Below are 25,931 nucleotides of genomic sequence, written 5' to 3' on the forward strand. Positions count from 1 at the left end.
GATGGCGTCAGAAGGCGCGTCGGGCAGCATAGCTGAATAAATGACACGCACAGCCTGACTTGACTCAAAATTGGAAAGAGGGCAATAACCTTTTCCTCTCACTGTTTTCCTGTTCATGTCAGCCTGCAACCCCCCACGTTCATGTTCTTTCACTTACTCCCTCTGATTCCTCTCGTCTGTCTGCTCAGGTGCTGCGTTTAGCTAGTGCTTGGTTATCGTGTCTCCGTAGGGCTTTCTTTCTGGTTGCTGGAGGCCAATTTGCGGAAGGGCCGATAAACGTAGCAGCAAGGCTGCCGTGGTGAATGTTTAATAGAGCAAACTGTGCATTTTTAATGATCTCAAGACATGCGTGTTTGGGTGTGGACGTGTATTTAGCTCGGTGTAAGGACCTCCTCGTCGTGATGGGAGTATGCGACAGTTTTGAGGTTGTGGGGACATTTCCGTTATCAAGCAAAGTGTGCATCACGAGCTTTAATTTGGAAAACCCAAAGCAAAATATGTACTTTGGGGTATGTATGCAAGGCATACCATTATTTCTTTACATATATGCAAGTTAGTAGAAATAACCCACAACGATGGTAATATTAGACTGTGTGTGTGTGTGTGTGTGTGTGTGTGTGTGTGTGTGGTGGGGAGGGGGGGTGGATAAAGTATGAAAAGTGTAATCTAATTGCAAATGTGAATCTGCTGTTTCAACAGCGTTGCATAGATATACTGATGGTATGTACCACAACACCCCTCCCCCTTTAATAACTGTACTCCCCGTCTCTCTTTTGTTTAACTGAAAGCATTCATGCCTTTCACAACTAGGATAATGGGGGGGGGGGGCTCAGCTGGAAACTCTAGGAAATAAATACCTACCTCCAGCAAAAATAAAATCCCTGAATTCTGAACCATTACTAGGAAGTATTTTACGTAGGCATTTGGCAAATAGCAACCAGCAACTGGTTTTCCTTTGCTCAGATATGTTAGCCATGCCTGCCACTCAATGTTTGCATGGGGGTTGGTGAGCTTTAACATGACTCTGTTAGCAGAATTTCCAATACATTGGATTTGTTTTGTTTTTTTTTTGTTTTTTTAAACTCCCCACAAACCTGAGCCAGGTACTCAAGAGTAATGCAGTGTATGATTACCTGGCTGAAGAAAATTGGCCAGTTCATACAGAACAAATATTGAACTGATTTACAGTCACAGGTGTGACATTTTCAGTAGCTGATTAAATTTGCTCCTGAACAGCTACCACCAGGTCATATATTCTGTCTGATAGTTGTTATTAAAAAACAATATCCCTTGGTACATCTGTGTGTGTGTGAAGTGTTGTGATGGCCCATGTTGTTTGAGGAAATTGTGTCCAGCATGTCTGGATATACACAGTGACTTTTGGAGCCTTGCAGAGGTCGCCTCTTCAAACCCGAGGAGGCTCGCTGAACGTCGTAGCCGTCAGTTTAACGTCTAAAAGCGTGATTTCGCTGCCCACACTTGCCTCGCTCTGCAGCTGTTGTGATTGTGATTTGAGAACTGCTGAATCACGCAGAATGAAGTGCCTTTGTGGTAAGGGTTCACCTGTTCTTGCGTTAATCTCAGGAGAGAGTGGATGTGCTTGAACAGTGCTGAGCAGCAACCATTATTTAGGAGAGATTGGATTTTGAATACCTCTAATACAGTGATGAGATCAGTGCATGCACAGCATGCCACCATAGTGACCTGCCTGAATAATAATAATATAATAGATGTCTGACCCTGGTCATGGTTTGTTGCAGCTCTGAGGGAGGGGCTTTAATGTAAAAAAAAAAAAACCAAAAAAAAAAAAAAAAAAGAAGAACTGAACCAGCAATTCAAGGCCAAATCAAGGTTTTTCACATAGTTGGTGATCAATTCATTGCATCTCCGCTTCTCTGTCTCTCTGCTTCCTGTATGAAAGGTCAGAATTGCTTCACTCGGCAGCGCTTTTCATATGACAAACAAAAACAATGCTTGCATCTTTCATGAGGTAACCATGGTGATGGAAACTTTTTTTTATGCAGATTGCTGTAGTAGTTTATATAGAAATAAGAATATGCAGCAAATATTTAAAGAGGAGTAGGAGAGAGAATAGAAACATATTATTATTATTATTATTATTATTATTATAATAAAAAAAAACAAGACTTGCCTTGTTGCGTCATTGCTAGCCATGGATAGCAATTTGGCGATTGGATTCTTATTTATAGGGTTTCGAGCAGTAAAGCAGGTCTTCTGGTGTCAACGAAGACGAATCACAACAACACGAAGAGCAATGCTTGATCAATCTCTCGCCACGATTAGCACTCCTATAGAAATCCTTATTCTCTTTAAGGCTAGAATTATACAAATGCGGGTACTTTCTAAGCTGCACCTGTTTCCGTCTCTTCTGTTTATTCTTCAACTACCTTGAGAATCATCGGCCCTGGGTCACTGCTGCCACCTTGTGGAACAACTAAATAGTGCAAAGAAATGAAACGCGCATATGCGACTTGCGCGTACAAAGTAAGCGCGTTTGGAAAAATCGGGTGGCGAGGGTACAGTACGCACGTACTCTGCTGATGACGAAATTTGCGTCACGCGTATGTGTAAATAGTGAAGCGTACTTTCTGCTTAAGAGCACAGCCTCCGTTCAGAAGTGCTCTGTCTTTGATGGCTGCTTTAAAGCAATCCCTTGGTCAGGGTGAACAGTGTTGGGTCAAAGTTTTATTTTCTTCCTTTTATTTATTTTCTGTCATAAAGCCTTGTTTAAATTTCTTAACTACTGCCCGCAGAGCCGAGAGCCGAACCCGGCTCACCTGCTTGCCCTACAGGAGGATGTCTCACTCGAACGCTGTTTCCCGCATGTTAATGAACTGTAAATACTCCTTGCTCAGATAAAGCAGGACAACGTGACGAGAGTCATTTAAGTTCAGAGGCTTGAGACAACAACTTTTCATAGTCGGATGCTTCTGCTTTCTGACTTGGTGTTTGCACAGCAGGTTCCGCTCCCATGAAAATGCAGGGGCGTTTACGAAAGGGCCGTTATGTGTTCTGTGACGTGGATCTGACAGCGCCATGTGCTATCCAGGGTAAACATTATTCAGAGGGGCTGAGTCACTGTTTGCCAGGCCCTGTTCATTGTTTATTTGTAACTCGCAGAACAGTAATGCTCTGAGGCATGAATTTAAAGAGGTGAAAGTGATGGCGTCCATAAGCTGTAAATGAAGCTTTAAATACTGTGGTATCCGAGTTTTTCTTCCGTTAGTCTCTAGGTTTATCTGTGAAGATGCTCAGAGTGGCAGAGCAATGGACTTTCACAGCTAAACAAATGACTCTGATAAGGCGACACAGTTTATCAGAACTTAAATATCCCAGCATTCCATGTCTTACCTAATCTATTTGCTGAGTTGAATCTTTAACCAAACCCTTGCCTTACACAGAGCTTACACTATCTACCATTCCTAAAAAGTACACATGGAGCGAGTGGTGGCTTGGCACAGGTGTGTGGCCCTGAGATCACTGTGACAGTAATATCTCTCCCCACTTCTCTCTGTGTTGCTGTGGGGATTTGTAGGACCTGTTTTGTTTTAACTGCTGTGAATCCTCAGGCATCTAAAGCACATAACAGGATAATCCCAGACTGATCATAGAGAGACGTAGTAACACTGTCTATCACCAACCATCTGGCTCTGGCCAGGCTTAAGCTCATAGTCTTTCACACACCCATGTTAACTCACAAAATTCTGCACCGTTTTCTCCACAATTGTTCACCTGTGATGTAGGGTAAAAACACACATGGAATGTTTGAGTCCATTGTCTCTGTTGCACCCGATGCTGTCTAATATGCGTGGTATACTGTATGCGAATTGGTTAACAAAAAAGCATCCTGTTTTCAGCAGGTAGGGGGTCTTGTCCTGAGGCGAAGTCTATGTAATATGATTTTCACTCTTAAAACTCTTATCTGAGTGTTGCTGTACGGACGCCATTTTGGTCACCATTTTGGGCTGATAATGTGTTCAAGACGGGAAATAAGGATGCTGTCTGAGCCAACTGATTTTGGTATTCAACAGCACATCTACTCACAACTTGTATAATGGATACATCAGTAAATTGGATGTTGGGGAATTTTAAGTATGATCTGCCTCAGGGGTGGGCATATGGGCAAATTTATTAGCTACCAAAGCAGACTAGTGAAAATTCTGTCCAGTCCCTAATTGATGTGGCTTAAAATTGGTATATCTAATGCACAGGATGTCCCAAAAGTCTCTTTACATAAGGACTTGAGATGTAATGGTATGAAAATTTCATATCACGACTATCGTGACCAAAGCTATCACGGTTATCAGTATTATCACAGTATTGTTAAAATCTGCTGAAAGAGGTACAAAAAGTACAAAAACGCATTTACCGCGAGTTTTACAAATCACGATAATCGGGCACGGTTTTAATGATAATTAAATAGGACACGGTAATACTAACTGCCGGGGAAGTTTATAGTGGTTTATCGTGAAACCGGTAACCGTTTCCTCCCTAATAAGGACCTATGTATGGCCAACTCTACATCAGTTGTGACAGTGGATGTTCAGTTCCACTGTTAATTTCCCCCGTGTGTGGAGACTTTTGGGACACCCTGTAATTACCACCATGCTAGATGTGCCACACCACTGTGAAGTGCTTTATGTTTAAACATACATTGTTTTGTAAAAGTGAGTAGGAAGTAGGGTTTCATCTTTTTCTTTCTCTTGTTGAAACTGTTTGTCCACTAGGCAGTTATGACTAAAATAAAAATGTATAACCCAAACATTAAATCTGCTTGTCCTGGGTGTCCGGGCTACTGATTTATCCACCCGTGTGCCTGATACTGGTCTAGTATCTCAGACCAATGTCTATCTAATAGATGTAGCAATACTTGATATTACGGGATTGCCACATACCTGCTAAGTTACTAGTTTCTACGGTCAATTTGTAGCAGGAAGTGTATCAACTCTATCTCAGATTAAGGACCGTAAGATGGTTCATATTCATAAGATATCATATTCTGGAATTCTATAGCTTTCTTGCACTGACAGTACAATATCTGTATCTTTATTTTCATCAAATATTTACAATTTCACATTTAGTCTATGTTGCAAAAGTTACATCCAGCTGTATTAACATTCCATACATTTGTGTGTGTGTGTGTGTTTGGATGAGCGTGTCACAAGTTGTTGGACTGGTTAGGTTAGTCGCATACACCGCTCACACGACTATCTCTGTCTCCAGAACGTATAGTTACGAATGTAGCGCACAGCACCTGTATTCTGTTTCTATCTTCTCATGAGAAATAATCGTATTGTTAGCACCGTTCACTTTCTAAGCTTCTAGGCCACTTTGATAGTTAACATACACGTTACGCGGTGAAGCTGTTTTACATTTTGAAAGTCTAAATAAACAAAGTAATGAAGTATAATTTACAAAATTATGAATTGAGTTTGTTTATTCAGTGAAGGGCATGCACAGTACAGCTTAGTCAGAGATGTAGTAAACTCACTCGGTAACTAACTTAAAACGTGTACAAATAATTAAATATAATCGGCAAATAACTTCAGTTTTATTTGTATAGCGCTTTTAACAATGGACATGGTCTCTAAAACAGATTTACAGAAACATATAAACACAGGATATAGATTTTAAGTGAGTGAATTTATCCCTAATGAACAAGTTGGTGGAGACGGTGCTGAGGAAAAGCACTAAGATGATATGAGGAAGAAACCTCGAGAGGAGCCAGACTCAGAAGGGAACCCGTCCTCATCTGGGTGACAACGGATAGTGTGAAAGTAAAGGGAAGTTCATTATGGTTTTTATATGAAGTCTGTTTTGTTGAACTGATCCGCTGTTCATTAAAGAAGACTTGAGTGCAAAACTGTATGTGGTAATTGCAGTCCTAAGGCCATAGCAGCAGCCGTAGTTCCAGCTCCACAGCAAGAATGTCCATGTGGAATTGAGAAATCCAAAACCATTTCCATGGTACTTCAAGCGGCACCATCCTCAGCAATCTCCAGGCTGCACTGCTTGGGGTCGTCCTCAGTAGCAGAATGTAGCCTCCAATTGATGAGAGCTCCAATCAGAGGTAGGGCATCAGGATGGATCAGGCAGGTCCGGAGAGCAGAAAGGGTCAGGATCACTGGCATCTCCATAATATCATGTGTGGCTCGACAGAAGGAGAGAGGGAGAACTTCAGTGTTTTCCTTTAGTCATGATGCCAGTACATTTAACTTTCAAAGCTGGGCTCTAGCATGTTCTGTTATTGATCTGTTGTACACTGGAAGTAAACGTACAGTCAGCTTTCGCAAACGTTACTGGCCATTACCTCTGTTTACTACTGGCCACTTCAGGCAGGGTTCATATGAAAACATAAAGCCTACTTTCTTGGATTGGAGAAAGTCACCACTACAATACCAGTTGAATTTCATTTATTTATATATTTTTCAGGATAATTAATAATAATAAAAAAAATTATTACTGCAATATGCAAACGAATAACAAAACACACACCCATGCCACATTGAGGGAAATTTTTTGGCAATGCATAACAATATGTAATTTATTATATATTAAATTAGTACTTTAATGCAGGTGAGATAAATTAAAAAAAAAAAAAAAAAAAAAAAAATATATATATATATATATATATATATATATATATATATATATATATATATATATATATATATATATATATAAAATATTTATAGAAATCTACAACTTTCCCGATGTACCTGCACTGGCTAGTAAGGTCGTATAGCACTGTATTGTGAACTGAGGTTGTTTAAACTGAGAGGAGTGCTGACGGAGGTGATGTTGCACGATTAAATGTTAAAAGAGCCTTTTATACTAGGCCTTGTAGTGTCTCCGTCGTGTTTTTATTTCTGTGCTGCAGATGAGAGACTCCCTGCTTTGCTGCTGTAGCACAACTCAATTCTGCAGCCTCACTGAAGCTTCAGTCCTGCATCATCCTGACATCGCACTGCCCAGCAACAGCAGCACACCTGCTCCCATTGGTGCTTTTTACACACCCAGAGAGAGCGGCTTTAACAGAGCTGTGATAAAACTGACTGTCTATCGTTTCTGTTAATTACAGCCTTTTTAATAATCCCACTATTTAGTTTAACCCCTGTCGGGTGTGAGCGTTTCCTCTCTACCTTACCCGCGTGTGTATTGGTAAGGGCTTCATGCGCTCGGCCATTTCGCCTTTCTAACGGCGTTCACGGATTATCCAAAACACCATGCATCTGAACACGATGATTTAAGAACAGAGCAAGCAGCTTGTTGACAGTCTGTCATAGTCCCACTCTCATTATGTCATGATTAGGAAGCACTGACTGTTTGTTTTAGCCATTTTAACATAGGGCCATGTAGAAATCTGTCAAAGATGGCTCTTGTTCTCTTGCAGCAGACACGTAACTGTCTTGAACAATGTGCAGCAGCATGCACCTGTTCTCAGACAGGCGCAAACGTGCATGAAAATGCCAAGAGTGTGTAAGACTTTGCTGCGTTAGTGGTTGAAAAAGCTAGATCATGCTCATACATGTGGCTAATAATTATTTGTGTTCCCCAAAATGGAACTTAAAGTGCATCTAAAAATGTGATTTTTAATTTTATTTTTAATTTTTAAAAGGATGGTATGGTTTTCCCTGCTTAGGTACTTTCTGGGTTTTGGGGGGGGGGTTGAAATTAATTGAAGGAAATTTAATGTTATTTACATTTTTCATGTTGTTTTCGACTACTATCCTTACCATGTTTGTGAAAGAAAGCTGGCGACACTTATTGTACTTGTAGTCAAAAGTCTATTCATTTCACCAAATAACGTGAGGTTTAATGAAAAGAAATGCCTTTTTACGTTCATTTGGTTTAATGTGCTCCACAAAACACCCAGGTGCTGCGCCTAAGCCTTTCTTTGGTAAGGAGAACCCTGGCTGGTATAGATTAGTGTCAGGGTCACTTTTTGTTAACTTTGCTCAGACATCACATTTTCCGTTTAAGACGCTGCTCCTCCGAATCAAGGCGAGCCAGTCGAGGTGGTTTGGGAGTCTTACAAGGACGCCCAAGAGCTGTATCAGACACGCTCCGCTGAACAGAGAGCCCAGGACAGAGCCAGATCCCTCTGGCGAGATTCTGTCTCACAGTTAGCTTGGGAACGTCTGGAATCTGTGCCTGAGGATAGAAAAGACTGGAGTGACCTTCTCAGCCTGGTGCTACTGCGACTCATATCAGGAAAAGCAGAAGGAAAAGGAATGAATGAATGAACCTTCTCATGTCCTCCTTTTATATATCATTTCACTTTATAACCTCACAAGACTGGCTCAGTGGCTTAATACGCATCATGGTGCCGTCTGCCAGTTATTACAGAATGACATGGTAACTGGAAACTGTTCTGTACAGAACCAAGCAAGATACACAATTAGAAAACGGAACTAGATGAATAACCTGGAGGATAACAACATGAAACACAAGTCTCATCAAAGTCAGGCGGAAAAACACTGAACTGCACGCAGCTCTCGGCGCGAAAGTGTGTTTCCTGACACACTTAGCCATTCGCACGGCTTCTGTCCTCTTGTCTGCTCTAGGGCTGTCAACTTAACATTCGAACTTCAAATATTCGTCAAATTTAAGATAAAAAAAAAAAAGCACATTTCAAATGCAAAATCTGTGAATTTAAGTTGTACAGCAAGCACTAGCACCGATTTGAATTAAAACGTACCGTTGAAAAACGACACGCAAGATAGTAAATCTAATAATTCCTGAGATTTCTATAGCGCATTTCTAGGCACTTTACAGTGAAATCTAGAAAGTTTAATACTAGTGTTTCAAATAATCCAGTCCCCACTTGCATAACTAAAGCATAAAGAATTCACAGTATTGTATTACAATAGTGTACTCATTGTAATGTTATTAATTCAGGAGATCAGGTTTTCACAACAAAGGCAGTTTTCACATGTTTTTGTAGAAACCTGTTTAAATTAATATATAAAATGTGTGAGTATTTGGATTAATTTAGCTTTTTTTCATCAAGTAAAATGCCATTGACTAATAACGGATGTCATTTTAGTCAGAGTAAAATTGACTAAAATTGAAGTGTGTATGTGTATATATATATATATATATATATAAATTGAAGTGTGTATGTGTATATATATATATATATATATATATATATGTGTGTGTATATATATTATGTGTGTGTATATATGTATATATGTGTGACTGAATACTGACTAAATTTAAAGGATATTTCCTCAGAAGACAAAAACTATGCTATTATATTATCATTATATCAATGAAGTAAAATGGTTTTAAAATGACAATAATATAGTTTATCGCAATTACTTCTGGGACAATATATCGTCCAATAAAATTCAGTGTCTGGCCTATTCTGATCCTCTTGTATACCTGTGATGTAGTTCAATAGCAGTTAGCTATCTGGCTAACTATTTTGACAGCAGGAGTACTTGTGGGTTTTTTTCAAGTTGCATATTCATAGATAATGCTGGTTTTAGTGATGCTAAAGGTGTAAAGGCTTTTTAGTAGGTTCTTGGGCAATAAAAAATAGTGTGATTGTGCTACATAATGCATTTAATGGTATAAAATGTCATGTTTAAAGATCCTAAGAAAACATTCCTATGCATTATGTGCTGAATGTTAGATTAGACAGGTTAGGTAGCTGTGCTTCTGCACAATGCAGGACTAAAGCCTGCCATCTCTGACTGCTGGCCACTCTCTAGAGCCTGCTGAGAAGCACTGATGGGCACGGAGAGAGGCAGGAGCTGTGAGACACGACTGCAATACAGGTAACGGATGGAGAGAAAAAAAACGAAAGGGAAGCGAGAGCGCTCTGTGGCATGGAGGACGGGTCAGCTGAGCGTTGCCATGGCAGGAGAGAGGATAGGATGTCATAATACAGCGGATGTGTGAAGGAGAGAGGGTGCGTGATGAGCTGCATGCGGCGAGTCGTGATCAGCTCCTCCTTCCTGCTCTCTGACGTAGAAACAGCGGATTAATCTGACTCACCTAAGAGTCTGCAGAGAGGATCAGACACTGTGACCTCTTATATTACTTTCAGCATAAATGAAGCAGACACAGCGTTCACAAAGGAGCCACAGTAAAAGTAGGCATCACTTTCGTGGAACAAACCCATTACCCGAGTTATTGTGTCACATGCTCAAGTCTTCTGTTACTGGTCTGAGTGTAACAGAAGACTGAGACTAAACTCAGCTCTGTGAGGGGCAGATCACAGAGTTATGGCCCACACACACCCTTTTGTTGAATGTTCATTTTTTTTCCCTCCATCACTTTTTTATTTATTTATCTTTTTTTATTTAACTTGAGCTCTTGGCACTCACATCACAGCAACAGGACACTTGTGCTTTAAGGACTGTGACGCACTAAGCTGACGTCGATGCACTAGCACCAATCACAGCTGACTGAAGATCACCTCCCGCTGTGTCACTATCGTTGACCAAACAGCACAACACAAGACTACATCTGGCTGCAAAGTCACAAAATAACTCTCCATACCAGCACATGGCTGTAATCAGGACGCTGAGGGTGTCCTTAAATGGCATGTCGATATACCAAATAGTGTGTCAGAATAATAGCCTGCAGCAGTATCTGTGTGTGTGTGTGTGTGTGTGTTTGTAGCAGTGTACTGTTCATGAGCTATAGTATCCTGTTTCCTGTTTGGGATGCAGCCGAACATATTAGCCTGCTTAGGCTTTTCACGCGACTCATCTAGAGCCGATGGGTGAAAAATGAAAATTAAGAAACCGTGTTGGTGCTCTTGAGAGTCATTGGCTTGCATCAATGTCTTCTGCTGCACTGATTCACTGACGCTGATTCATGCTTTATCAGCAATGATGAGAACTGACTGCTGCCAAATGTTCACAGAAACTAACTGCGTGGTTGTAGGATTTTCCTTCGCCCTTTAATATGTAGTATATTCCGAGTTGGGTGTATTACTGTAATCTAATGCAGTGGTTTTCAAAGTGGGGGCCGCGGCCCAGGGGGCCTCAACAATTTGGTGTGAAAAATAAATAAATACATGATTTTTAAAAATATATATATATGTATATGTTTATATAATTCCTAATGTAATGTAAAGATGTAAGATGTAATTATTAATAAAAAAGGGGGATGTATTCAGAAGTCTGTATTTTTAATGCGTTTTAAAGACATCTTGCAAAAGGGGGGCCTCGGTCAAATTTTAATGCCATCTGGGGGGCCTTGCCCTGGAAAAGTTTGGAACCCCTGATCTAATGGATTTTTCTGACAGAGCAGTACCGCATTATTTTAAATTGATTTTAAATTCATTTGATTACAGTTTCTGATGTCAATAAAATTGTTACTTCCGTTACAAATTTATTGTTAAGAAAACAATACTAAATAAAATGCATTTTAAAAGAAATCACGTTTTGCCCCGAAGAGTTTTACTGTAAACCCGAAAAATTCTACTTCTATAATAATTATAATAATTCTATAATTCCACTTGGAGCGGTTTGTCTCTACGTAACTGAACGTCGGTGAAAGAAGACGGCGTGTTGTAATTTTATATCTTCAGTGAACGGAGGCGAGAACAATCAGACAGGATTTACAGGATAATAAGAGGAAATACTCGTGTCTTATTGGCTGACAGTCTCCCAATTTTGCCAAACGCTAGCTCTCACAGTCAGTGTGACGAAAAATATATATACGCCGATTTATTATTATTATTTTTTTAAACCAGTAAATGGGTTGAAACTGAAACAGTAACATCCTCTGATGCTGAGCAGGAAAACAAGGTGTGTAAATGTCTATATGAGTTCCAGTTCACGTGAACATGATATGAGCAGAAGAAAAGATAATGTACTTTGCATAGCACTGTAGCAGCTAAACCCATACAATGATAGCTTAGTTGTGCCTCCCCTTGGCTAGCGACACCAAACTAGCCTAGTTAGAAAAGTTTTATATTTTATCGGTCTGGTAGTCCTACAAACAGTGACAACACCCAAGGCAAGTTTTATGATAAATCCGACTTTTTCTGATCATGCCACACATTGTCGCACGCTGAGATTACTGAATGTACTATGAGTTTTACTTTGTAGTGTATTCTTGTAGGTTTGCTAGATTTTGAAAGAAACTTAAAAGTAAAGTCATTAGTAATCTGATTCTGTTTTACATTCAGTAATCAGTAATGTAAACAAATCGCAATTTTAAAGTAGTAATTAGTAATCTGTAGTGGATTACTTTTTTGAGGAACTTACCCAACACTGAGTATTTTGGTCATCATGAACACGGGTATGTGAGGTGCTATATTTCCTTCTCCTCCTCCATCTGATTTTTTTTTTCTTCTAACTTCTCTTTTAGTCTTGATTATTTTCAGTAAACCCTGCTGCTTTGCAGACTTTGCGCACATGTCAGCGATGTCCTTGCCGTATTTCACTATTTGCTCATATTAGCTCCGTGCACAAGGGTGTGTCTGTGCAGCCTGTGTGTATTTGTTTGTGTTTGTCTGGCAGTGCGATCACATGGAAATGAGAGTTTGGTGCAGGCTGTTGCTTCAACCTGCTGCTCGATGCTGCTCGCACGCATCGGTTCGGGTTTAGAAACCAAGATTTTGGTTATGTGTTCTGGCAGCTCTGTCCCGTAAAGTGTGTGCTGCAGTGAAATGAGCAGAAAAGCCAAACGGAGCACTTTCTCTCTGTTACACCGATATGAAATGTCTCTTTCTCTTGTATTCAACACACTCTTCCTCCAGGCTTGTCTGCTGTTTGAATCTGTTCCAGTTTGACTTAACTGATCTTATGAGACATGATTGTTGTGAGGTGGCAGACTACGCTGTAGTACCCTGTCCACTGTGTTCATTCTGTGTCCTGAAGAGACCTCAGTGTCTCACTTGTCACACGTACACACACTCACACACACTCAAAACTCTTATTGTCTTTCTCAGTGTTTTTCACACCCTTAAGAGAAACTGCAGAAAAAAAATGCTGCTAGCCCATCTGTACCCTCTAGCACCAAACCACGATTTTGCAGAGCTGCAGTGTGTGTGTGTGTGTGTGTGTGTGTGTGTGTGTGTGTGTGTGCACAGTCTGTGCCAGGCCTGGGGCGCAAGCCTATGTCGATACAGACTAACATTGATTTCAGGATTTGTGAGCCTCTCATTTACTCTGTTAATCAGCAGCTCTGAAGCAACTCCAGATGTCCCACGAGAGTCTGCTCTAAGTGGACAAGTCTCTTGTTCTTCTCTCACATGTGTTGCAAGATGTGTGCTTATTATGTGATTTGAGGATTACCCATCAGCCTCTGCTGATGTGAAACAGAACAGATTACAGTTGAGGGGGGGGGGCAGGGTTGTACGAGAAAAAGTGTACCTACATAGACTAAAATACACTCACCGACCACTTTACTACCGACCTTGTGAACACCTGCTCATTCCTGCAGTTATCCAATCAGTAGGTCATATGGCTATGCAGTGTATAAGATAATGTAGATACAGGAAAAGAACTTAAGTTACTGTTCACATCATATGTCAGAATGGTGAGGGGTGGGGGGGAATGTGATTTCAGTGACTTTATCCCTGGCATGGATCTTGAGCTGGGTTAAGTATTTTAGAAACCGAGTGATGTCCCAGGATTGTCGTACACGACGGTCTCAACAGTGGGCGAAAACATCTTGTTGAATAAAAAGATGTCAGAGGAGAATGGCCAGACTTGGTCAAGCTTGACTCGGAGTCTGCAGACACACAGATCACCGCTCTTTACAACCGTGATGTTCAGAAGAGCATCTCAGAACGTACGTGACGAACCTTAAAGTTGGATGAGCTACAACAGACCCACATCCTGGGTTCCAATCCTGTCAACTGAGAACAGGCTACAGCAGCCACAGGTTCAAACCTAGGCAGTTGAAAATTGTCGCCTGGTTTTAATGAAAACATGAAATGTGTAGAGGAATGTAAGGAATGTGACGAGTGAGGACGTAATAATGGCCACACATGAATAATGTGAGCTGGTTCATTTGATAGTGCTATAAAAATCGTATCGTAAATATCGTTTATGATACGATTTATTTTATTTTATTTTTTTTTAAATAAAAAAAATAGAAAGTAACACTTGCAATATTGTTGAATGTCACTAGTTTCTTCATTTCAGGCTGATTGCATTTTGTGCTGACCTGCAATGCATCTCCCCAACCCCCCCCCCCCCCCCCCCCAAACATACTGACAAACTAACTAAGTATGCAGTGGAGGTGGAGTAGGTTGAAGGGAAGGGAAATGCTTGTAATTTCAATTTATAATGCAGGCAGCTTTAAACAAAAAAAAAAATGGCAGACTGGTCCTTTTAAGATGAATTTCTTTCCATTGTAGAATTAGAGCAAAATATACACTGGTCTATAAATTCACGTGTCCGTCTCAGTCTTGAAAGCATTTAGTCACATCTTAATTCCGTACTGGAACAGACAAGAGTAGAAATGAGACGAGACATGCTCTCTTGTCTGTCTAACAGCATCACTCCATGCTCAGGAAGCGCTCTGCTGTTGCTGGTGGAAACTGTAGTGTTGTCCGTAGTGTGAACTCTCACTTGGCTGTTTTGAGGTCAGTAAAGTTACTTGGACTGTTTGGGTCAAGCGCTGGCGTTTCAACAGGGAGCTCATCTGTTGAGGGGAAACCTGTGTGTAAGCATAAGTGCTGAACTCTGAACCCCCATCTTTCTGTCAAGGACTCTTGAGATCATAGTACGGTTCGTTCTGGTGAGCAGAGGGCGAAGAAACGAAGCAAATAGGATTAGAAAAAGAGGTGAAGGCTGAAGGTCTGTGGATTGTGGAACTTGTGTACTTGATCATTCTGCAGAAGTGAGGATGAACCTTGCTCTCACAATAACAGGCACATTGCAGACCTGAGAGCCGTTCTGCTTCACCCTCTCTGGTCCTGGAAGGAGGGAGCATTCTGTAAAGAGGCTCGGTTACTGTGGCTGCTGGAGTATTTTCACTTCTCTTCCCTCTTGTTCCCACTAGGGCTGGGTGATCTGATAATATATTATTGATTCTTTGATCAATTATGTCACAGTACACTTTTCTAAGATATCGTTGATATCATGCTGTCATTTTCTTACTTAAAAGAACAATAATAATAATTACAGACTGACTCGGCTGAAAGCAGCTGATGTGGTGATAAAATTTTGTGCTTATTTTTTAAATTGTAAAATGTACATTTTTTTTTCTTTTTTCTCTTTTTTTTTTTGTTTGAAATGTTTTTATTTATTTTTTAATAAACAAGGATTTTTTTTTTATAGATATAAAAAAATGCAAGTAACATTGAACAGTTTTATTTTTTTCCTGCAGTTTGAGAACAAAGCTATGTATCCTGATACAAATCAGGTATCGTAGAAATGCCTTCCAGTATCCAACCATCCATTTACCATACCACTTATCCTACACAGGGTCGCAGGGAGCCTGGAGCCCATCCCAGGGAACAAACCTGGACGGGGTGCCAACCCATCTCAGGGTATAATCACACACATTCACGCGCTACGGGCAATTTTTAGAAATGCCAATCAGCCTACAACGCGTGTCTTTGGACTGGGGAAGGAAACCAGAGGACCCAGCGGAAACCCCAAAGCACTGAGAGAACATGCAAACTCCAAAGATATAGGGCAGGATTCAAACCCCGAATGTGCTAACCACTAAGCCACCGTGCCCCTGCCTTCAAGAATCATAAGAATCATTATATTTTTGTCCCCTACTTCCTACACATGCAGGCAAAACAATCCACAATCAAGTGTTTCGTTGTTTTTTTTTTTGTCCTCCATTTCCCATCATTTGGTCACCTGCCAGTTGTAACACACACAGAGGAAACGGCTATCTGCCCTTTTCTGCATACATAAACTCCCAGACTCCCAGATTGTCACTGTGATTGACAGGGGAGAGCGAGCATGCCATCACTCCCACACAGAGAGCACAGATGGCCGTAGATGGTTGTTGCATCATCGAGATTCAAACTCACAATCTCCTGATGGTAGGACGCTTGTTTTTTCTCCTGTGCCACTAAATGTTCGTCGTCACTTGAAGGAGAAGGGTTCTGACTAAATGACATCATTTAAAGCATGTTTTTAAAACATGTTGCTTTTTTTTTTTTATTTATAATTATGTATAATGTCTGTCTCCTTCCCTCTCTCTCTCTCTCTCTCTCAGCCAAGAGGAGGAGGTGTGCTTATATAAGTCTATTCAGCCCCCTCTGTTTAAAACAATAGCGTTTCCCACGCAGGAGGAAAAACCCACCCTCCACAAATGGTGGAAAGTTTATAGTGTGTGTCCTATTCCTGAACTCTCAGGTAATCGTTTGGAGGTCACATGGTTCACTCGGACACGTTGGCTCGAGCACGGAGTGTGTCGTGTCTGAAGTCAACAGCTCATGTGGGTTTCACTTGCGGTAAAAGAGCTCAGCAGATCCTGGTGTGTAAGCAGTACTCACTAAGCCCTCTCTCTGTAGCAGTTAGACACCTTTCCAGATCTTTTAGATTGCAGAAGTACTAAGCTGCAGCATTTGCATATTTTTAGCTCAGAGGACCATTCTGACCTCCGAGTTGAGCTGTGCGAGAAAAGACTCTCCTTCCTTTTTTCTGCTTCAGTTTACCAGAAGATTTACGGCTCTCCCTTTATATCCGTCGGTTTCGTTTTAAACCTTAAACCTAGCTATTTAGAAGTCGTTCTGGATGTTTAACAAGCTTGTCGATATTGCTTCTGTTTGTTTTTCTAGTTTTGCATCTACAGTGAATTTCACTGTTTGAATACTATGCGTAATTGATTTTATTTTTTAAATAAACATTAGAATGTGAATTATGGCTAAATATGCTGAAGTTAATCTCATTCTTCTATCCGTCACCTAGTGCAGGTAATGAAATGTATTATCTAGACTTGTCAGCCAAACCTTCAGGTACATGTTTCATTCCCATTTGCTGTTCTTGTGCATTTCAATTACTTTCCATTAAGAACGTGTCAGGTAGGCTCAGGATGATTGACGACAGTATCAGGAATCGCCGGTAGATGCCACCTGTCTATCAAGTCGGATCATTTAAATGTCTATCGGAAAACGTTGTGTGTGGAGATTTAATATTGACAAAAATAGTGTGTTGTATCTCGTGTGTTTCTTTTTCACCTGTTTTGTGGTTCTATATGAACTTGAATAAGCTGCTTTCTGACTCTGTAGCAGAGCAACACAACATCTTCCTCTGATGCACCTTAGATTCCCTGTCTGTGTTGCCAAGCAGATAAAGCAGCGAATGTCTTCTCTGCCAAAATGTGAACGGAGATTTATGTTGGGAAAATGAAACGGCGTGTTTTTTTTTTTTTTCTTCTCATCAAGAATTCAATAAGTATCTCAGCTGACTTTCACCACAGAGCACGTGTACAGTACGTGTACATTATATCATTTTATTTCAATTTTATCGGCCGATACCGATAACTGATTATTCAGAGTGATATCGGCCGATTACCGATAGTTCTGCCTTTTATGCCTTCTTTCAAATTAATAATAATTAATTCCACAATCCAGAAGGAAATACAAATAAAAACTTTATTCTCTCCATTTCAACAAGTTGTTTCACAGTAACTGGTCTCATAAACAGAAAACACATTACTCAAATTAACATTAACACATGAACTCAATTCTGAAGATTAAAGTAAGATTTCTTAATTTATTGAATGTTATTAATTCATATTAACATTGACTGAAGTCTAAAAAAAACCTCCTGTTAGTCTCACATTCACTCACCACAAATAAAAGCATTACTACTTCATCATTGAACATCAAACTGGTAATATATAATATCAACTTTCTTTTTATATATTAACATTAACTGGATATGAAATATACTACTCTACAAATATATTTTCTGTGCAATATATATACTTTTGTGTCAACTCATCTTTATTTAAATCTTTCATCAGTATACTGCTTTAATTCAGCACGGCAAAATAAATTCGACTTGACGTCGAAACTCCCGCTTCACTGCTGCACCGTCCGGTGTAAAATTTTAGCAGTGCAGAGATTACAGACTGCAGTTTTAACATCATTCCACACAAGAGACATCATCTTTACACACAGCACGAAATCGATGTGTTTTCCCGCCCTCTTTTGATTGACAGGATATAATCGACCCTGATCATCGGATGTTTTTAAACTACCGTCCGATATCCAGAAAAATAGCCTTTATCGGCTGATACATCGGTGCATCTCTACTAATAACCAATTATGTTTATTTACAGTCCTGACTTCAGTTTTGTAACCTTGTTAACAGGTAATTAATAATAATTTTAAACAAACAAACAAACAAAAAAACCCAGCTACTCGTAGCCAGCTTTCGGTAATATTTCCGGCTGTCCTGATGTAATGTTATTGTAATATTATACACTCACAAATCTTGTTCCAGGCGTTTTTTTTTTTTTTTGTTAACATGGTATTGTTTCAGCACTGGTATCTTTGTGCGTAATATGGTATTCCGTCTCAAGGTCAGAAACGCTTTCAACACTAATTAAAATGGTAAAAATCGAAGCAGAGAATCACGGTTGCATACTGTATCAGACTGAATTCTGCGAACGGAGGAGCTGATTAACTTTCAGTGGGAAAAGCTGTTACTACCAGAGACATAGTGTCGATGAGCGAGTGAGAGAAAGCATGTTCGTGCATATATCCGCACTGGCCTTGGTTGTCAGCCTTTTACTGCTGCCACTCAGATTAATCACTCCCACTGCATGACTGATTTGTCTGCAAGCCCCGGCTTGTGCAGAACAATTTCACATGCGGTCAGTCTGATTGCTAATGGAAGTGGTTGATGGAGACTGATGCATTAGGCTGTCTGTTGCAGGTGGCGAGATGAAGTGAGCCATAATCACACTCCGAGCCTCTATTTCCAGGAGACAGTATTGCCTGGACAACCGGTGTCATGGCAATAGAATCAGTCTATCTTCTCATTCGGGGAACAGGAGCGTGGTCTTGTATTGAACGTCCATAGCAGTACGATGTGGACTATCCGCTAGTCTGTCTCTGTGAACCCATTTTGTTGGGTCAAATCTATGACATCATGTGCAATCTGATATGCTTGTACATCACATCGCCTAACTGCTGCCCTATGATTCATAAAACGAGTGCTTGTTATTGCTCGGAAACTGCATCGGTTTTGCGTTGTGAGTTGCATCCACCCTGATTTTTAGTTATTACTCGAGAGATGCTACTTCTTGATGTAGAAACTATTCAGGTGGATTGCACAGTGCTTGACCAAAATGCAGAAATATTGCAATTTATTAAACAAACCGAGTAACCGGAGAGTGTACTGGGGTGCAACAGGTTTACAGCATTTATAAATTCAATTAAACTAAATGACTTCTTGGTTTGTTTGGATTATCTAGTACTGTAGAAAATAGCTAGAAAGTAACTGAGATTGGGCAGGATTGATCAACATTTATTTCAGGAGAGGGCTGGGTGGCATTTAAAACGAGTACCTTTTGCATACCTTCAGTCTCATCTTTAACATCAGCCTTTTCATATTCGCGCAACAAAACAAACTAAACTTGATGCCGGTGCACTTTTCCTGCTAATTTACCGTCATAAGCATTCTTGTAGTAGGACAGGAAAGATTTCCAGAGCCTCTATGCGGAAAAAGGCCCTATGAGAAGGAGAGCATTGAAAATCAGAGCTCTGCTTTGCTGCATTTGAACAGGTTAAGCCTGCATCTGCGTGCACGTATTACAGCCCTGACAGCATTTTTGGAATACTGTGTGTGGTTGGTTGTTTGCATGCAGCCTCTGTTTCTGTGGGGCGCACATACCCCTGTAGTGCGTTCATCCTCGGAAACAGCTAGGAGGCAGATTAACCGTTCTGCAAAAGAGCCGCAGAGGTGCTGAATATTGAGCGTCCGGTGTTAATGCGGTTAGGTAATAAGACCTCTGATCCTGCTGCAAACTCTCACCCACACACTCACACTGGCCCATTTCCGAAAAATATTAAGCAAATTACATGCCTCAGTGCTAAAACCACGATGCGATTCTATAAACATAGGCAAAGAGTTTCAGCATCGAATGCTGTGGGTGGCAACATTAAAACCAGCGTGACTGTATTTGCAGTGAATAAAACCAGGATGTGTCAGTGAGGGGGGGGAAAGCATACATATCCTGCTGTGTGTGTGTGTGTGTGTGTGTGTGCTGTTACTGTATAACACTGAATATAATCCCTCTCTGTGATATAGGCCAGCACAGTGAGTGGGTTCTTGATATGGGTGTAATGATCTATTGTGGGTACGATATAGCGCGATACAAAAATGTTATGATATGTATCGTAGAGTTTTTTTTTTTTTAAAAATATATGATGTCCGTTTTATCCTATAGCTTGTTTGCAGTCACGTGATTCTGATGCTGCGTGAAATTCAGACGGAGGGCAGGAAGTGAAAAGCAGAATGGATGAGATGGAGGAAAGTCTGTACTGTACTGTACTGGTTTAGACACTATTACAAGAGAAAGGTATAAACAGAAAATCACAACACATGTTGGATGTGATGCTTATGTTATGAAGAGGAGCGATTTTTCTACTGAATTGAAATACTTGCCGGCCATCGAGGCGGTAGATATAAGCAAGTACCTTTTGTTCTCCGGACATCCTCATACTCCTCATACTCCTCAACAAATGAAAGCATACAAAAGTATGGAGACATACAACTTTTTTGTGAGTGGTTGGGCCAGCGACCTCGGTACCGAGGTCCTCCACGATGATTATCGTTTGGTTTTCATCCGGGTGAGTGGCATTTCTATTTTGTCCGGTGGATTAACCTAGCAACAGACATTCAACGCGGCTGCATTGGGATTGTACCGAAACCTGGTATTAAACTGGCCCCGGTGCTAAATTATGAAAAAGCTGTAGTATCGATAAGCTCCAACGCTATCGGTTCTGCTTTCTGTACTATTTATTACTGATGAATAAATATTATCTTGCACATTTTATCTCGCCAACCCTTTCTAATTTGCAGTAATATTAAGACATTCGTCTGCATTTTCGTTATTCGCGATCCAGAAGTGAGGTTTCTTGTGCGCGGAGGCCGTCTGTCATACGCAACAGCGAGCACGCACACACAACACGAAAACTCCCGCTTAATAGACAGAGTGACGATGACGTAGAGAACCAAACGTTCAGAAGTGTGGTTACACTTCGCCAGAGTTGATGCAGACAACGCTCGTTGCCACAAGTGCAACAGGATTTTTGCTTGTAAAGGCAGAAACACACACAATCTGTGAAAGCATCTTCAAAAGTGCAGACAGAGAAATGCAAAGCTTTCGACTGCCATGCTAGCTCCTCTCTGGTTGCCCCGTCTACGTCAGGTATGTATGCTAGCAGCCTTCCCAAAGAACAATGCCGTATGATCATCGCATAATCGAGGTCTCTCACGGCATCGAAACCAGGTGTGGCGCCACTACTCCAAAAGTGGTGGGACAAGATTTTTGTCTGAGAGTTGTCTATAAAAACATACAGACTAATTATATATTTTACATTTAACACTGTATGGAGCCAGGGTCTGATTATAATACAACAGGGCACGACACACCTTTTATTGAAGGTCAGAGTAGTTTGTTTCGACCCCACATTCTTCATTTTGCATTTTCCACAAAGTTAGATAGCACTAATTCTACAATATATTTTAAAACGTGTTCACGTTCTGCAATAAGCTGTCACTGTAGTAACCGTCTGTTTTGATAAACATTTCCCCAGCAAGCCTTACTTACTTTATTTGAAGAATGTCATTTGAGGAATGTTCCTATAATCGATACAGAATACACAATATGTGCATATTTCGCTCAGAATATTGAAACGTTAGCGTGTCAATAAGGAAATGTCCCATCCCTCGTCTGAACTGGACGTTTTGATTGGTTTTTATAACCGAGTCAGACCTGTCTGTTATTACCTGAAGTGCTGGGCCACTGCCCCAGTGGTTTGAAAAGTGGCGGCTCAAGTGCCAACTCGTCCCCGTTGCTCCGGCTTCCCTGATCGAAACAATGTACATCTCTGCATCGATCCAACATCTTTTTGCTCATTAAAGTCACGTTGAATCGACGTTGCGCACGCCATTTAAAATAAATGTAAACCTTATTTACGGTGTTCTTCAGGATAATTTGAATTGTTTGCTTTCAACTGTTTTGTTACGTAATTGATTTAGAAATTGGATGATTATTTGTTTTGTTTTTCCTTTTGATGTTGCAGTCGGTCTCCAGCGTCACTTTCGGGCTCCTATTACTCTGGAATTTTACTCTAATTAGTTTATGCAGTTCATACAGTGCAGTACTGACTTCCCCCTTGTACACACCGAATACGTTCAGTCTCTTTCTCTCCCTCTCTCTCTCTCTCTCTCCCTCTCTCTCTCTCTGTATTTGAGCTGAATGGGAAAAGCTTTGCTCTTTTACTCCTGCGTGAGTTTAATGTTAACTACAACTTGATGTTTGGGTGAGTTAGTTTCAGGTTTTAGACTTTCATTTAGATTAGGTGGCACTGAAACTTTTTAAAATGTGCAGCATTGATTTTTCTTTCTGTAGGACACTGGCTAATTTTCCTCATTTCCAAAGCTATACCTCAAGAGTACTAATTCCTCATCTCATTTAATACATGAAGCAGATTTTTTTTTAAATATCATTTTTGAAGCACAATAACTGATGAGCCATTCTGATGTCATATTGGAGTTTCAGGACTGTGGTGTTAATGCTGATTTATTTCCATCCATGCGGCTTGAAGTCCCTACTTGGACGAGAGGGAATGCGAGAGAGAGCAGACCCAGCAGGACCTGCTGCACTGAACGCATGATTAGAATTCCAGACCTGCCGCTGGAGATGACGGCCTAACCAGCACTCTGGCTCTTCCCTGGGAAGAGGGAGTGTGTATAAGTGTGTGCATATGTTATGTATATTCGTTAACATTCCTGCTGCTTTCACTGGTGCCCTCCTACTGTAGTTGTCTAAACGTTTACAGGCATGCACATCTCCTGTGTGTGTTATGCTGCATGGCTGCACTGTGTGGGGCCTGTTAGCCTGATTTATTGCTGTGCTGTAACGGTAGGTTGTGTGTGGGTGCGTCTAAGCCTCTCGGTTTATCTGGGGTACTTGGCACATAGAACATATTTTGATGTATTGGCTCGCTTGGTGTGTTCTTAGATGTTTATGCGTTTCAAGGCACCATGTAGTTCCTGTTGAATTCCCCAGCTGACCTGAAAGCTCCAACGTTTTCATTAGGCAAGCATCAGGCTTCTGTTCTGTCTGCTCCACTAGGTTAATGCTTCACACTTATCTATGCAGCTACAGGCCGCATTTCATTTTTCATTTTCTAACCTCGTACACACACGGCCATACACTGACTCCGTAATCGTGCGGACACGGAGCTTGCGATTCAATTTTATTTGTATAGTGCGTTTTAACAATAGACCATGTTGGGGGAAAAAAGACCTCTAGATGTAGATCTAGATCCCTAACGATCAAGCCAGATGTGACGGTGGCAAGGAAAACTCCTTGAAATAGCATGAAGAGGAAACCTTGAGAAGGAACCAGACTCAAACGAGAACCGATGCTTTTCTGGGAGACAACGGATAGTGGGATTATAAATCACGTTCTTATAAATCAGAGTCTTCTACATCTGTATACTATAAGATTAAGTGTGTTGAAAGGCTGTACAGTATAAGCAGGTTGTAAGTCCTGGGATGAGCACAGGACAGTGTTTATGAATTCAGAAGCAGTTCTTAGGGACAAATCTACAGTATCCAGGTGAGACTGTCTACAGAAGCAACTGTGAGCCAGTTGTTTTTAGAACAGTTTGATGATTTAGAAAAATCCTGTTTTGAAAATCATGAGCAGTGAAAAGTCAGTCTATACAAGGCTAGTAGATACGCCACAGGTTGATTCGTCATGTGTTCCTAGAGCACAGAAACGTTGCTGCAGTTCATGTTTGGCAGTTTGTTGTGTTCTTGTTAATGCCGGGATTTTGAAGATCAATGTTGGATGTACTTTTTGATAGTCTGAGGATTGTAAATATTGTCTGTGTCATTGTTTCCACAGATCATCAGAAATTGGAGCGCGAAGCTCGGATCTGCCGTCTGCTCAAACACCCCAACATAGGTGAGTATCTGATACACACATACACGTACAGATTGGGCAGTGTGAACCGAGTTGAAGTGAGGACAGCAATCAAAAGCACAGAGTGAGTGGAGGTCTAGATCAGGGGTTGTTAACTAGCGGGCCGCTGCGTAGATGCAGACGCAGCCAAGTACATCGGCAGACATAACCTCCTAGACTTAGAAAAAATACTGTAGCAGAAATGATCAGTGTATGAAAAAACTGCCTGTAGTTCTGTTATAGCAGTTTTCTAAAAATGTCAGTAGCATCAGTTGTAGCTTATCTCATCTCATGTATTTATGTAAATTATTTAGCTGAAGGCAGCTCATCAGACTAGAGACTAGAGAGAACTTGATACATTAGCAAGGGAAGGTTTCACACATAAGGTACGCACAGCCTGGAAGATATGTAGAACATGATGACATGATGTAGAACGTGAAAAAAACAATGCACTCAGTGAGTTAATTCGCTGAAAACCTGTTTGGAAAACTGGCTTCTGGTCCAGAAAGCTTGCTTGTTTTTAGAGTCGCCTTCGGTCCGTCATTTCAGGCATCATTCAAATACTGAACCCACCTAACTGTTGGAGGCCTAGTCTTTTTAAAAAAAAAAAAAAAAAAAAAAAAAGTCATGTCTTACCTAATGCACCTTTTTTTTTTTAAAAAAAGAAAAGACAAATGGACAGAGAAGTATGTTTTTATTTCCCCAAGCTTTATAAAATATACATGTCTCATCTGTTCAGAGCAGGGGTGTGCATTGGGACAAAAAAGTCATATGTGACTTTACATAAATACATGAGGCCCCATTGGGACCTGGGGTAGAATCAGTCCCTAGCACCGCCTTGCTATAACTTGTAACCTATATCTCTGGAGGAAGAGGTCCTGGCATTTGAGGAATGTGGTTTGCTGCGGCATTCAGATGATAATTTAGATGCTGGATGTGTAAACTGGCAGAGATTTATCGTTTTAGAATCTCTGAATCAACCGTCATGGCACTTACAAAGTTATCCCTTTCCGTTATCTCAGGGATAGCAGGAGCGGTCAGTGATGTGAGAAAGTTGAGCTCGGGTCAGGGTTTGGTGGAACACTCAAGGAAAGTCCACACTGATAATCTGATGCATGCAGGTACTTTGGCTGGTTTTCCCATGAAAGCCAATTTCCAGCCATACCTAAACAACAGTAAAGGAATAATCAGAACTAGAAAGCTACAGGACACGGATGAGGCTGAAATAGCCTCGGAGCTATCATTACAAGGTGTTATAAGTGTGAAGAGGATTTTATTCAGAGACCTGCTTAATGGAAATATTCAGGGAGGTATCACCTGAACACGGTTTAGAATTTTTGTCTTGTGTTAAGCTTAGACATCTTATATAGTTTTGTCAATTTTACATCTTGTACTGCTTACCCTGTGATCGCCATGAAATAGCCTTGTTGCTGACATGGCGTTAAAAATCAGTAAACACACAAATATTAATACAGGAGTGTCAGACATGACGCAAGACAAAGAAAGGCCACGTACATGAACGTGGAAATGTACACATGGCTCTGCACAGCGCATTAACTGCTTTTATTCATTCATTTCATTCACAATGATGTAATGATTATTTAAAGGGTCATGAAACCTCCCTCTTTCAGCTCAAGTCTAAATCTCAATGTTTTTGAAAAATGCAGCTTGAATGGTCGTGGATGGCTGTGCGAGGAAGGGAGGGGGCGTGGCAGGGAAATGGCAGGAGAGGAAGAGGGGGGCGAGCCTTCGGAACACTCAAAAAAAAAAAAAAAAAGATAGATAGTGACAAAGTTTGCAGATGAGGT

General features: G+C 40.7%; 1 protein-coding gene across 11 annotated transcripts in view; it reads left to right on the top strand.

Moving 5' to 3' along the window:
* camk2g2 (calcium/calmodulin-dependent protein kinase (CaM kinase) II gamma 2) overlaps window positions 1-25,931 on the top strand; it is a 78,013-nt gene that overhangs the window by 10,658 nt on the left and 41,424 nt on the right. For all 11 annotated transcript variants that reach the window (XM_053621766.1, XM_053621755.1, XM_053621756.1 and 8 more), the window contains exon 3: window positions 24,067-24,126. In XM_053621766.1, coding sequence (XP_053477741.1) covers window positions 24,067-24,126 — 60 coding nt within the window. The remainder of the gene's footprint in view (window positions 1-24,066; window positions 24,127-25,931) is intronic.

The sequence above is a fragment of the Ictalurus furcatus genome, chromosome 3 (genome assembly GCF_023375685.1).
Source record: "Ictalurus furcatus strain D&B chromosome 3, Billie_1.0, whole genome shotgun sequence".
NCBI lineage: Eukaryota > Metazoa > Chordata > Actinopteri > Siluriformes > Ictaluridae > Ictalurus > Ictalurus furcatus.